Raw genomic sequence first — 14935 nt, 5'->3', positions numbered from 1 at the left:
TCTAGTCCGAGTTGCTCCCCACAAAGTTTATAATGAACACTCATATACCAACCATCTAGACTCTCCTATTTACACGGACCACACTTGATTTATATTATTGTTAACAACCAGTCCATATAATTTTATTGTACTTCAGAGATTTCTTCTAAGGAATTAAACAATGTATATCACTAACTACAATTCAATACTTGCTTGCCTTTTTTTCTTTTTAGGTAAACTTTGTAAGCACAGATTTTAAGTGTATCATTAAATAAGTTATTTATTTATTTATTTATTTTGACAGGCAGAGTTAGACAGTGAGAGGAGAGAGACAGAGAGAAAGGTCTTCCTTCCATTGGTTCACTCCCCAAATGACCCTACGGCTGGTGTGCTGCATCGATCTGAAGCCAGGAGACAGGTGCTTCCTCCTGGTCTCCCATGGGGTGCAGGGCCCAAGCACTTGGGCCATCCTCCACTGCACTCTCGGGCCACAGCAGAGAGCTGGACTGGAAGAGTAGCAACTGGGACAGAATCTGGCACCCCAACTGGGACTAGAACCCGGGGTGGCGGCGCCGCAGGCGGAGGATTAGCCAAGTGAGCCACGGCACTGGCCAGTTTTTTATTTAATTAATTTATTTGTGAGGCAGAGAACAGAGAGGGAGAGTTCTGTCCACTGGCTCACAATGACCAGTGCTAGGCCAGGAGCTTTATCTGGGTCTCCCACATGGATGTTAGGGACCCAAGCACTCAGGTCATCCTCTTTTCTTTTCTAGGTACATTAGCAAGGAGGTAGATAGGAAGTGAAGCAGCCAGAGAAAAAGTAAATAAAGGATTGAATTTTTAAAGAACACATGTAATAGCTGTTTATTTTCCTTGATAACCAGGAGTAGATCTCTTCTGTGGGCCAATTTCCATCATGCTAAAATAATTTAAGTCTCCATAAGATACCTAATATTGTGTTTTTTTATGGTACTTTCTTTGAATGAAGACTAATGAATTCTCTTATGTTACCACTCAATATATTTTATTTTGTTAAGCAGGTGTGCAAGAGTAAGCTGTCTCTTTTTTTAAATTAGTTAATCCATGTATTATAGTCATTAAGATAAGGAATGATGGGAATCTATGATTGTTAAGGCCCAAAATTTTATGTGATAGTTTGTGTACCCCTTAGAAATGGTATGAAGACTAATCAGTTTAAAAAAAAACTTCTATAATATTTTATTATTATCTTTCTTAATTAAAATACTAAAAAGAATATCTTATAGTGTCAAGAAGGAAAATTCAAATAATGGGGAAATAATTCAGAATTGTAGTGAATGAGCTCTTGAGTTTTAGCCAGGAAGGCTTAAATTGGAATCTAAATGTGTATTACATTTTTTAATTTATACTTGATCTCTAGAATTTTACAGTGTATAAGTATACTCTCAGTTTCATTGAATTGTTTTTTCAGATTTTTTTTTCTCAAAGAATGATGGCAATTGAATTATTCAACTCATGAGTGTGTTTCTTCTTCTCTAGGAGTATTAGTTCCCATGTGATTACATACCCATATAATTTGTGTATCAAGTAATACAACTTGAGTTCTAAAACTTATTTACAAAAAAAATGAAAAATTTGTGTAAATTGTGCTCCCCAAATTATTCAGAAGTCTGTCTCCTGGCAAGACTATGACTTGTTTATATTAGTCGTATGAATATACATACTTCTCAATAGTTCACTGTCAGTTGCTGATTCAAATTCATGATGATTCTTTTTCTCCTTTGAAGTGAAAAGATGACACCTGTTATTATATTTTTCTTTTTCTTGAAATTAAAAGTAATAGGTCTGCTGTTATTTTAATTTTTGTTTTTTATCCCTGACCTTCTTTCTCTGGATTTCTTGAACTGTTACCTTGCTGAATGTCTTTAGCATGGTCACTTTTCTAGATAGTTTAAGCAAATACTTTTGAAAAACAATATATAAAAATTTCTTATCTTTTACATATATTTTAAAATATTTATGGATAAAAATATGTATCTGAGATTTGCTTTAAAATAATTGAAGGTGACAAGGAACTTGATGGGGTATAGAGGAAACAAGGTGGTCAAGAATTAATCATTACTGAATCTGGGTAATGGTATATGGATGATTTTTATTCTTGTATTTTTGTATGTTTGAAATTTTTCAAGATAAGTTAAAAATGAAAATAGAATCATTATAGCTATTTAAATTGGATAGTGTGAAATATAAATTCGAATTATATTCTATAAAATAATACATTTGAAGTCATCAACTTCTTCATTTTTAAGCAAGATAATTTTGCTACATACAAATTTACATTTTAAGTAGGCTTTCTTATTATAAAGTTATATTTATGGAGGAATAAGCACAAAAGTCAATGCTAGTCTTTTCACAAAACAAAGGTTTAGTTGAATGACTGTACTGATAGTTTTCATTGTTTCAGGTAGTCCAGCAGCCTTCAGGAGGCGTTGGAAAACAAGTGACCACACTTTCCCATTCCTCAACATTGTCTATTCAGAAATCTGGACAGAAGAAGATGCCAGTGAACACTGTAATACCTACCAGTAAGTGACTGATCCCAGCTCCATCACATTAAGTTTAGAACGTGGTTGGTTTTGTTGGGTTTTATTTAAGTAACTTGAGAAAGAGAGAGAGAGAGAGAGAGATAAAGAGAATGAATCACCTATCTGTTGGGCACTTTCCCAAATGCCAACAAGGACATAGCTGGGCAGGGATCAAATACAGGAGCTAGGAACTCAATCTGGTTTTCCAACACCAGTAATAAGGAGCCAACTATTTGAGGCATTACCTGCTTCCTATGAGGGTTCACATTAGCAGGAAATTGGAAACAGGAGCCAAAGCCAGCAGTTGAACTCAGGCACTCTGATACGCGATGCAGGCCTCTCAACTGGAATCTTAACTACTAGCCCATCTGCTTGCCTCTGTGAGGGGCAAGCATCTTTTTACTGTTATATAAAGAGGGGAGATTTGCTCCTTAAAGTTGTTACGTTATTATATATATGAGAAAAATATAACTATTACATTCTTTATACATACGTAGACAATTTTTATGGTTATACATTGTTTTAGAATAAAAGAAGCAACCACTCATGGTATTTTCTGTAATTAGATAAAATAATGGCTACTGGCTAATAAATATTGTTTTAACTTATAAAGTTTGCTATAGCTTATTTCTTTCTAAAAGACAGCTTTCCCCCTAAGTTTGGAAATCAATGTTAAAAATACAAGGTAGAGCTTTTATGTGTTTTTAAAATATTACCAGTATAAATCATATTTTATTGATATGTTTTGGCTACTTTTGTATATGATTTTTTATAGTGATGCTATAGGTAATTTGGGGCCATGTTAAGAAAATGGAGGGATCTTTATTTTATATGGTGATCTCATGCAGGGAATAAATGAGTTGTCATGTTTGAATTTAAGCATAGTTCTAGGATAGCTTGAAATTTTCTTTGATTATCCTATATGTATTAAAAGCCATTGTCCTAAATTTTTCCTAATGTAGCATAATTTTTTTTTGTATTTTTTTTCTTTTTTTGTTTTTATAGCTTCCATTCTAAAGCAAATTACTCTGCCTGGAAATAAAATTCTGTCGCTTCAGGCATCTCCTATTCAGAAACATAAAATAAAAGAGAATGGAACAACATGCTTCAGGTAAAGAAAATAAATAGTTGAGGCCTGGTCTGGTTTAAGGAAGTAATTTTTAAGAAATAAAATGATAACAGAATAATGCTTGAATAAAATAAATTGACACATTAAAAAATCTAGCATTAATTTATAGAGTATAATTTATAAACAGGGAAGTACACAGATTTTCAAGTTTTTTTATTAAATGAATTTTGATGTATTCTTCTGTGATCATAATCCAGATCAAGATACTGAACATATCCATCACCTTTATGCACCTTTCAAATCAATTACCCCCATTCCCTGCCTCTGGCAATCCCTATTCTTAAGTCTGTCCTTGTAGATGATTTCTATTCTGGAACTTCACAAAAAATGGAAAATTACATTATTACAGTAGTTTCTCTTGATCTTCAGCTTTGCTTTCTGCAGTTTCAATTGCCCACATTTAACTGTAGTTACAAAATATTTTGCAGAAAATTCTTGAAATACACAATTCATGACTTTTTAAAGAATTGTATTTATTTAAAGAGTTAGAGAGAGAGGGAAGTCTTCCATCTGCTGGTTCACTCCTCAAATAGCCACAACAGCTGGAGCTAAGCCCATCCAAAGCCAGGAGCTGGGAACTTTTTCTGGGTCTCCCACATGCATGCAGGGGCCCAAGGACTTGGGTCATCCTCCGATGCTTTCCCAGGCACTTTAGCAAGGAGCTGGATCAGAAGAGGAGCAGCCAGGTCTTGAACTGGTGCCCATATGGGGCGCCGGTGCTGCAGGTCTTTAACCCAGTGTACCACAGCACCAGTCCCACAATTCATGACTTTTAAAATGTATGTTGTTCGAGTAATGTGATGTGATCGAGTAATGTGATGTGATCGTCATGCCTAGTGTGTGAATCATTCCTTTGTTCAATGTATCCATGAGGTATATTGTATCCCTTGGTTAGTTACTTAGTAGCTATCTTGATTATCAGATCAACTCAGTATTTCTGTACTTGTATTCATGTGGCATGTAGTTGCTTAATGCTATGTCACAATGCCCACATCATTCGCTTCACTTTATCTCTTCATGTAGGCATTGTGTCATCTCATATTATCTTAAGAAAGATGATGAGTGCAGTATAAGAATATATTGTGAAAGAGTAACAAAACACATCCACATAATTTAAAAAAAAATTTTTTTTTATTTTTTTTTATTTTGAAAGTCAAAGTTACAGAGAGAGAAGAGACAGAGAGATATCTGCTGGTGCACTCCCTGGATGGTGGCAATGGCCAGCACTGGGCCAAGCCAAAGCTGGGAGCCAGGAGCCTCTTCTGGATCTCCCACATGGATGGCAGAGGCCCAAAAACTTGGAACATCTTTTGCTGCTTTTCCCAGGCCATTAGCAGGGAGCTAGATTGAAAGTGGAGCAGCCAGATACCAACTGGTGCCCATATGGGATGCCGGTGTCACCTGCTACACCATGGTGCAGTCCCTATCACATACTTTCTAACTGCGGTGCATTATAATTGTTTTATTCCTAGTTGTTCATTTCTTACAGTTCCTAACTTATAAGTTAAATTTTATCAAAGGTGTGTATGTATGGGGGAAAAAATAGGATCTGGGGGAGGGGATTTTTCCAGGAGCACCTATGGATACCAGAATCCACAAATGAACTCAAGACCCTTATATAAAATGATGTAGTATTTGCTTATAATCCTCCTGTATACATCCTTCCATATACATTAAACCATCTCTGAATTACAATACCTAGTACAATGTAAGTAGTTGTTATATTGTATTGTCTGTTACCAACAGAAAAATCTGCATGTTTAGTACAGATGCAAATTTTTTTCTCAAATATTTTCTATCCATGGTAGGTTGAAGTGTGGCTGATTCTTTTTCTCTTGAAGTACTCTAAATTCACCCCTTTTTGATCTTTTCCCTTCCAAAAGGTGCATCTCTCTCTCTCTCCTTTTTGCCCTCCTACGCCCAAGAATCTACACATTTCAAGGTCTGCTAATTTAAATTGCATGTAGCTCATGCTTCGATCTGCCTTTTTAGTTTTTTTTCTGACTTGGAATGACTTAGTCTTCCTCCCCATAGTATTCTTCATCCTTATACCTGCTGCTTGCTCTCTGGTCTCTATTTCTGGTAGTCCTCCACCCCTACCTCCAGTCTGCTTTTGTGACTATAAGCCTTGAGGCAACTGGGGTAGGGCTTGGGGTGGAGCTTGGGGTAGAGATAGGAACCCACAGGATGGAGAGAATGTGTACTACTTAGGGTTTGTTGTTTTTCATTTATAGATGGTTTGAAGTTTGGGTCTTCATGGTATGCTTAGGCAATGACTACTATTCTGTATTATTTTTGGAGGCAATATGTTGCTCCCCCTCTTCGTGGAGGAACGACACAGGACCCTGTGCTGTTCTTTTGTCTGCTCGGCCCTTCCCGGGTTTGCTGCTGGTTCTTCCCGGGTTGGCTACCGACCCTTCCACCTCCGTGGAAGGGCGGTTCCCCCTGCCACATTCCCCACTTCCGCAGGGGAGCGGCACACCGCCGGCCGGCTCTCTCGGGGGCTGCACAGGTGTTCCTTCAGGTAGATGTTCCTCTTAGATGTTCCTGGTGCATGCCGTCTCTCTCCTCCTTTATAGTCCTCCTCCGCCAATCCCAACTCGGCTGCCCACACGCCGAGTACGCTGCTCTCCTCCAATCAGTAGCAAGTCCTACAGTTTATTGGTTGAACTGGAGGCAGCTGTGCGGAAGCTGTTTACTTCTCTCCCAGCCCCATATTGTGGGAGAGCAGATGCATAGAATAAGTCTTAATTCCAGTAACTCAGTCTAGTCCGGGCTGCTCCCCACAGCAATATTGAAAGCCAATGATTTACTAGACAGTCATTGTCTTCCAGTTAAGTGAGTTTTGGTAAAAGGTTAAACCCATGTATGAAGTACCACAATCAAGAGACATTGAATATTTTCAGTATACTAAAGGATTCCTTTATGTAGCTCCTCAGCCAGTCCCCACTTTATACCCCAAGTCTTATACAACCATTCATCTGTTTGCTTGTCTTTATAGATTAGATTTGTCTTTCCTAGGGTTTTACATAAATGACATCATACAATTTGTTAGACCTCTTTTCCTCAGCATAATATGTTAGTGCATATATATGTGTCACTCCCCGTCTTCGTGGAGGAACGACACAGGACCCTGCGCTGTTCTTTTGTCTGCTCGGCCCTCCCCGGGTTTGCTGCTGGTTCTTCCCGGGTTGGCTACTGTCCCTTCCACCTCCGTGGAAGGGCGGTTCCCCCTGGCCACTTTCCCCACTTCCGCAGGGGAGCGGCACACTGCCGGCCGGCTCTCTCGGGGGCTGCACAGGTGTTCCTCCAGATAGATGTTCCTGGTGCTTGTTGTCTCTCTCCTCCTTTATAGTCCTCCTCCGCCAATCCCAACTCGGCTGCCCACACGCCGAGTACGCTGCTCTCCTCCAATCAGGAGCAGGATCAGCTCCTGGAGGTCATCACTCAAGTTGGCAAGAGGCAGCTGCGTAGAAGCTGTTTTCTCCTCTCCCAGCGCCATATTGTGGGAGAGCAGATGCATAGAATAAGTCTTAATTCCAGTAACTCAGTCCAGCCCGGGTTGCTCCCCACATATATGTATTATTACTATTTTAGTGCTGTGTAGTATTCCATTGTATGCACTGGATTGTTTCTCTTGTCACATGTTGAGGGGCATTTAGTTTTATTTTGGGCAGTTATGAATAAAGTTGCTAGGAACCCTATGTCTAAATCTGTATGAACATAGCTTTTCCCTAAGAGGTTGTACCATTTTACATTCCCACCAGCAGAGCCTGAAATCTTATTTTACGTTTTAATTTAAAATATTATTTATTTGAAAGGCAAGGAGAAAGGTATTGAGAGATCCCGCATTTGCTGGTTCACTCCCCCAAATGCCTGCCATGGCCAGAGTTAGGCCAGGCTGAAACCTTGAGCCAGGAGCTCAATTGTAGCTTCTCGCAGGGACCCTATTTATTTATTTATTTATTTATTTTGACAGGCAGTTAGACAGAGAGAGAGAAAGGTCTTCCTTTTTCTGTTGGTTCACCTTCCCAAATGGCCACTACGGCCTGCATGCTGCACCAATCCGAAGCCAGGATCCGGGTGCTTCCTCCTGGTCTCCCATGAGGGTGCAGGGCCCAAGCACTTGGGCTATCCTCCACCGCCCTCCCAGGCCTCAGCAGAGAGCTGGACTGGAAGAGGAGCAACCGGGACAGAATCCGGTGCCCCAACCGGGACTAGGACTCGGGGTGGCGGCGCCGCAGGCGGAGGATTAGCCTGGTGAGCTGTGGTGCCGGCCAGTTTTGTTTTTTTTTTTTTTCTTAAAGATAGATTTATTTATTTATTTAAAAGGTAGAGGGAATGAGTGAGAGAGAAGGAAAGATTTTCCATCTACTGGTTCACTCTCCAAGCTCCAAGTAGCTGCAACATTCAGATCTGGCCAGACCAAAGCCAAGAGCCAGGAACTCCATCTTGGTCTCCCCTGAGGGTAGCATAGGCTCAAGTACTTGGGCTGTCTTCCACTGCCTTTGCAGGTGTGTTAGTGGGGAGTTGGATCAGAAGGAACAACTGCAATCCAAACCAGCACTCCCTGAAGGGATGCCAGTGTTGCAAGTAGCAGCTAAACTTGCTGGGCCACAATGCTGGCCAAATGGAGTTTGGGATAAATTCCCTCCATAAAGAAAACTCCAGTGTCTTAGCAGGCAGCAGAGGAACAGCCACCTCAGTGGTCAGTGACTGAGCTAGTTGAAAGCTAACTGTAATCTTCCCAAGATTGTGTAATTTTGGTTCCCCTGTCTCAGGATACAGTACCACAAGGAGGTCAGCTAAGACTTAGGGTACTTTGATTATGAACCCTAGTTTTTATTTCTTCAGTATTTTAAGAGTACCAAAAACTCACTATGCTTTTCATAGACTTTTTGCTTGGCTCCTTTGATTTTTCTTTTGTAGTGCTTTAATGGTAAATGCCTCTCTTCTTTATAGCATCATGGCCCATCCCTCAAGTGCTAGCAGCCTTGAAGCTGTGAACTCCAACTTTTTGTCTCCATCATTAAGAGATTACCCAATACTCTGTTGACTTTTCTGTCTTTTAGCAGTTGCCATTTCTGTGGCTTTTTAAGTGTCTTGTTCCACTTCAGGAATTAGCACATGCCTGAGGGAGAAACATGGAGAAAACTGGGGAGTTTCAGTGAGGTTCTCTTGTCTTAGGGCTGTGGCCCCATCAAGATCTAGCTCCCTTGTCAGTTCTCTGATGCTTTCAAAACATCCTTTTAAAAATAAATGTTCTGGCTTTATTTGTTTTTAATGTGCAAAACAATATTCTTATGAGTGATGGTCTTGAATTGAAATACAAATCCCTCTGTAGTTTTTTTTTTAAATATACTTTTTGTGTATTACAAATGTCTGTTGGAGTAGGGGTTTTGCAGTTCACTTTTGTTATGATATTTTGGTAAACAGATGTTCTTAATTTTGCAGAAGTTGGCTCTGACAATTTTTTCTGATTAGATGTTATATAGGTCTTATTTATGGAGATAATAAAGATAATCTTTATTGTCTTCTAGAAACTTTGAAGTTTTGCTTTTTGTATGTAAATTTTTTAAAGATTTATTTATTTTTTGAAAGAGTTACACAGAGAGAGGAGAGGCAGAGAGGGAGGTCTTAGTTTTCTTTCCTTTTTTTTCCCCCCTTTGGTGGTGTATAGTAGGGGTCATCTTTATTTTTTCACCATATGAATAACCATGTGTTCCCACAGCATTATTGAGGAGTCTGTGCTTCCTTAATGATCTGTAATGTCTCCTGTGTTAAACCTGCATGGGTCCTTCCTGTCCTACTCTCTTTTGGTTAGTTAATCTTGAATTTCTATAGTATACTCTTTAAAAAATCTGTATTGAAGTTATAGTAAACTAAAAAGATTTATTTATTTATTTGAAAGAGTTACACAGAGAGAGAGAGAGGGAGAGGCATAGAGATAGAGAGGTCCCCATCTACTGGTTCACTCCTCAATTGGCCACAAGAAGCCAGGAGCCAGGAGCTTCTTCCCAGTCTCCCACATGGGCACAGGGGCCCAAGGATTTGGACCATCTTCCACTGCTTTCCCAGGCCACAGCAGAGAGCAGATTTTTTTTAAGGATTTATTTATTTTTTACTTGAGAGTCAGAGTTACATAGAGAGAGGAGAGGCAAAGAGAGAGAGAGGTCTTCCATCCGATGGTTCACTCCCCAGTTAGCCACAATGGCTGGAACTGCACTGATCTGAAGCCAGGAGCTTCTTCCCGGTCTCCTACATGGGTGCAGGGGCTCAAGGACTTGGGCCATCTTCTACTGCTATCCCAGGCCATAGCAGGGAGCTGGATAGGAAGTGGAGCAGCCAGGACTAGAACCAGCACCCATATGGGATGCCAGCGCTTCAGGCCAGGGCTTTAACCTGCTGCACCACAGCGCCAGCCTTGAGAGCAAATTTTTAAGGAGAATTTATTTATTTGAGAGGTAGAGTTACAGACAGTGAGAGGGAGAGATAGACAGAAAGGTCTTCTATCTGCTGGTTCACTCCCCAAATAGCTGCAAAGGCCAGAGCTGGGCTGATCCAAAGCCTGGAGCCAGGGGCTTCCTGCGGGGGCCCAAGTGCTTAGGTCATCTTCTACTGCTTTCCAAGGCCATAGCAGAGAGCTGGATCAGAAGAGGAGCATCCAGGACTAGAACTGGTGCCCATATGGGATGCTGGCACTGCAGGTGGAGGATTAGCCTACTGTGCCACAGCACTGGCCCCAATAATATTTTTGACAATGGCATTTTTTTGTTGTTAATACAAATCAAAAGAGGTGTATTGTTTAAAAATACCAATGGCCTAATTATTTCTAATAATTTTAGATTGTTTTAGGTTACTTATATAGACAATGATGTTCAGGTGAAATTAGAATTACAGGTTGGGGCCAGCATTGGAGTGCAGTGGGTTAAGTTGCTGCTTGTGAAGCTGGCATGCCATATTGGGTTGCTGGTTTGAGTCTCAGGCTGCTCTGCTTACAGTCTAGCTCCCTGCTAATGTTCCTGGGAAAGCAGCAGAAGATGGCCCAAGTACTTGGACCCTGCTACCCATGTGGAAGGCCTGGATGAGTTCCAGGCTCCTAGCTGTTTCCTGGCCCAACTCTTGCCTTTGTGACCATCTGGGGAGAGAGCCAGTGGATAGAAGATCTCTCTTCTCTCTGCCATTCTCTCCCTCTCTTTTTTTTCTAACTCTGCCTTTCAAATTTGCTTCAAAAAAATTGTGAGTTGGCAATTTTTTTCTTTGCGCATTTATAAAATGTCATTACATTGTTTTTCTGGTATTCATGTATGTGTTCACATTCAAAGATAAACATAAGGAAAAGTCACCATGAATCAGACTGCAAGGGAAATAGCAACACATTTGGAACAACAATGACTTCAAACATTGGATGATCAAACTGATTGGTAAAAACCTATTAAAAATATTAAAAAATAAAATATGGAATAAAAAATTAAAAAAGCAACAGCTATTTATTAAAAAATGCCTAAAATATTTGAAAAGGAACCAAAAAGGACCTTCAGAAGTGACAAATGTAGTTAACTCAAAACTTCTTTCTGTGGGAAAGTCAGATTATACCTGAGGGCCTAAGTTGAATTTCCTTTATTCTAGAGAGGATTTGTGACTGTTGTTAGTAGGAACCAGGGATGATTCTTTACTTGAAACCACTTTAGTCTTGTTTTTGGGAGCCTAACTTGTCTTGGGAGTTTCTCTCTGACACAGTTCTCTCACCGTGTCAGAGACACAAGAACCAGTACAAGCCACAGGCATTTGCCCCTGACACAGGTCTTCCTTTAGGTTGTTCTCATTGCTTATTTTTCCTGACACCTTTTTTTGGACAGATTCTGTGAACCCAACAATGGAATGAAAATGTCTTGTGCTGTTCTAGTTATAATGCCATGTAATGGCTTCTCAGTAAATGTAGTCCATTTACTGCCTCGAGCAAAAATGTCACCATTAGTATTTTCTTGGATTTCTGACATTACTTTTGTTAATTTATCTGAATGCTTATTGCTTTCTAAACTTAGGTATGTATACTAAATACATAGTTATTTTTTTCCCAATCTTTTGTTTCACTTATAAATTTTTTCAGTGTCTTTTGCATATTGAAATTTAAAACCACATTATCAGGTTAACCAACCTCTTTTTGACATTTTTAAATTAAATTTTTTAATTTCAGAAGCAGAGAGAGACAGATAAGGAAAAAGCTGCTCCTACTGGTTCACTCCCCAAATGCTCACAACAGGTATCAGAGAACACTATGCAAGTTTCTTGTGTAGGCTGCAGGACCAGTCAGTTAAGTCATCACTGCTGCCTCCTTGGGTTTGCATTGGCAGGAAGCTGGAGTCAGGAGCCAGAGCCAGGAATTGAGTCCAAGCATCTGATGTGGGATGCATGACATGGGCATCTTGTGTGCTAGGTCAAACATGTGCCTCCTTTATGGCTTTTGAATTAGAAGATTCTTCCTTTGTAATGATGTTCTCTGCTTTCTTGCAAGACACCTATACAGATTTACCTCATATACGCATAGACATTTACATCTTCAATAATTTTTTTTAAGATTTGATTATTTAATTGAAAGGCAGAGTTAACAGAGAGACAGAGAGAGCTTCCATCCACTGGTTCACTCTTCAAATGGCCGTAACGGTCAGGGCTGGACCAGGCTGAAGCCAGGAGCTTCATGTGGATCTCCCACATGGATGACTGGGACCCAAGCACTTGGACCATCTGCTTCTTTCCCAGGTGCATTAGCACAGAGCTGGATCAGAAGTGGAACAACTGGGATGCAAATCTGCACCTTTATTTTTCATATCTGATAGCATCAATCCATTTTCTTTAATCAAAAGTATCCTGATTTTACTTTCATTCATTGTTATTACTGTACTTGGATTTTAAAATAAGCATGGCAGTTCCATGAAAGTTCTGTATTGAGATTATGTGACTAGGTTAATTCATGGGAAGAAATCACTTTTTTTTTTTTTTTTTTTTTTTTTGGGACAGGCAGAGTTAGAGAGAAAGACAGAGAGAAAGTTTTTTTCCTGCTGGTTCACCCCCCAAATGGCCACCATGGCCGGCGCGCTGCGCCGATCTGAAGCCAGGAGCCAGGTACTTCTCCTGGTCTCCCATGCGGGTGCAGGGCCCAAGAACTTGGGCCATCCTCCACTGCCTTCCCAGGCCACTGCAGAGAGCTGGACTGAAAGAGGAGCAACCGGGACAGAATCCAGCACCCCAACTGGGACTAGACCCCGCGGCAGAGGATTAGTCTAGTGAGCCATGCTGCTGGCCAGATTTGACTTTTTAACATTATGGAAAATTCTTATCTGTATTTGTTATAGAATTCAGTTAGGTTGTAGGGAACAGAAAAGCTGAAAAACAGTTGTGTAAGTAAGATAGAAAATTATTTCTCCTATTCAGAACTGGAAGTATTCTGACAGCTCCAACTGTCATGATCTATGGTGTTAGGAGCCAGGACTCGAACCGGCACCCATAAAGTATGCTGGCACTGCAGGCAGCAGCTTTACCCACTATCCCACAGCACTGGCCCCTGTGATAGCTTTAAAAAAAAAAAAAAAGCACTTTGGGCAGGCGCTGTGGCTCACTAGGCTAATCCTTTGCCTGCGGCACCGGCACTCCGGGTTCTATTCCTGGTTAGGGCACTGGTTCTGTCCCGGTTGCTGCTCTTCCAGTCCAACTCTCTGCTGTGGCCTGGGAAGGCAGTGGAGGATGGCCCAAGTGCTTGGGCCTTGTACCCTCATGGGAGACCAGGAGGAAGCACCTAGCTGCTGGCTTCGGATTGGCTTTGGATCGGCGCTGCGCTGGCCATAGCAGCCATTTGGGGGGTGAACCAACAAAAGGAAGACCTCTCTCTCTAACTCTGCCTGTCCAAAAAAAAAAACCTTACATATTTGAGACAGAGAGGTCTTCCATCTGTTGATTGACACCCTAGATGGCCGTATCAGCTGGGGCTGGGCCCGGCTGAAGCCAGGAATTTCCATGTGGATGACAGGGGCCCAAGTACTTGGGCTATCTTCTGCTGCTTTTCCCAGGCCATTAGCAGGGAGCTGGATCAGAAATAGAGCAGCTGGGACATAAACCAGTATCTATATGGGATAGAAGGTGACAGCTTTACCTGCTATGCCACAATGCCAGTCAGTGATGTCTTTGTAACCTAAATTTTGTTTCCTGGATAATTAATATTATGAGCACTTTAGTTACTATTAAAATGAAAATTAAAATAGACTCACTGACTTTTGTTAAATAATAGGAAGTAGTATATGTATGGCATTAAATCTTGTCTTGACTAAACAAAATGAGGTTTAATAATATGGAGTGATATCTGCCTCTTTTTCAAAAACTACCTGGCTAACTTAATTTTTGTTATTGTTCATTTGTGACTCTTTTTCACTAGGAAAATCCTGTTTTCTATTCTGTTGGTCAGTGGAACTTCAATGAGTATTGGAAGCTGTACAATGGTTAGACACAAGAGGGTGCCAGATATTCATGTTTTATCCATCAGATTTTGGGACCAAAAGTAACAAGTATTATAGTACTTATTTGTGTTTGTTTAGTTAGCCCTGTTTAAACTGACTAGGAATTTGGTGATAAGGACTCCTACGGTTAAGATGTTTTTATTAGAGTCCTTATATTTTAGGGTTCTATAATATTTGTAGATGGATAATACAAGGGTATTTCCAAAGTTTTTCATGGGCCAGTTCTAGACCTGGCTGCTCCACTTCTGATCCAGCTCTCTGCTGAAAAAGCAAGGAAGGCAGTGGAAGATGGGCCCCAGCCATCCACATGGGAGACCTGGATGGAGTTCTAGGCTCCTCACTTCCACTTGGCCCAGTCCCAGCTATTGTGGCTGTTTAGGAAATGAAACAGCAGATGGAAGATATCTCTGTCCTTCTCCCTGCTTCCCCCTTTATCCCTCTCCTCCCTCCTCTCTTCTTTCTTTCCTCTTCCTGTAACACTGCCTTTAGAATAAGTACATTTTTTAAAAAAGATTTATTTATTTGAAAGAGTTACACAGAGAGAGAAGGAGAGGCGGGGTGGGGGGCAGAGAGAGAGAGGGGGAGAAAGAGAGAAATTGGCTGCAACAGCCAGAGCTGTGCGGATATGAAGCCAGGAGCCAGGAGCTTCTTCTGGGTCTCCCACGCAGGTGCTGGGGCCCATGGACTTGGGCCATCTTCTACTGCTTTCCCAGGTTACAGCAGAGAGCTGGATCAGAAGTGGAGCATCTGAAACT

General features: G+C 40.8%; 1 protein-coding gene across 3 annotated transcripts in view; it reads left to right on the top strand.

The window, feature by feature from the left end:
- The window catches only part of TAF4B (TATA-box binding protein associated factor 4b), a 135697-nt gene that overhangs the window by 53109 nt on the left and 67653 nt on the right, over window positions 1-14935 (top strand). For all 3 annotated transcript variants that reach the window (XM_002713611.6, XM_008261165.5, XM_089305225.1), the window contains 2 exons: window positions 2423-2543; window positions 3549-3654. In XM_002713611.6, coding sequence (XP_002713657.3) covers window positions 2423-2543; window positions 3549-3654 — 227 coding nt within the window. The remainder of the gene's footprint in view (window positions 1-2422; window positions 2544-3548; window positions 3655-14935) is intronic.

Source organism: Oryctolagus cuniculus, chromosome 10 (assembly GCF_051225735.1).
Source record: "Oryctolagus cuniculus isolate XC-2025 breed Fujian yellow rabbit chromosome 10, ASM5122573v1, whole genome shotgun sequence".
Classification (NCBI taxonomy): domain Eukaryota; kingdom Metazoa; phylum Chordata; class Mammalia; order Lagomorpha; family Leporidae; genus Oryctolagus; species Oryctolagus cuniculus.
This window is presented reverse-complemented; position numbering and strand designations above follow the sequence as displayed.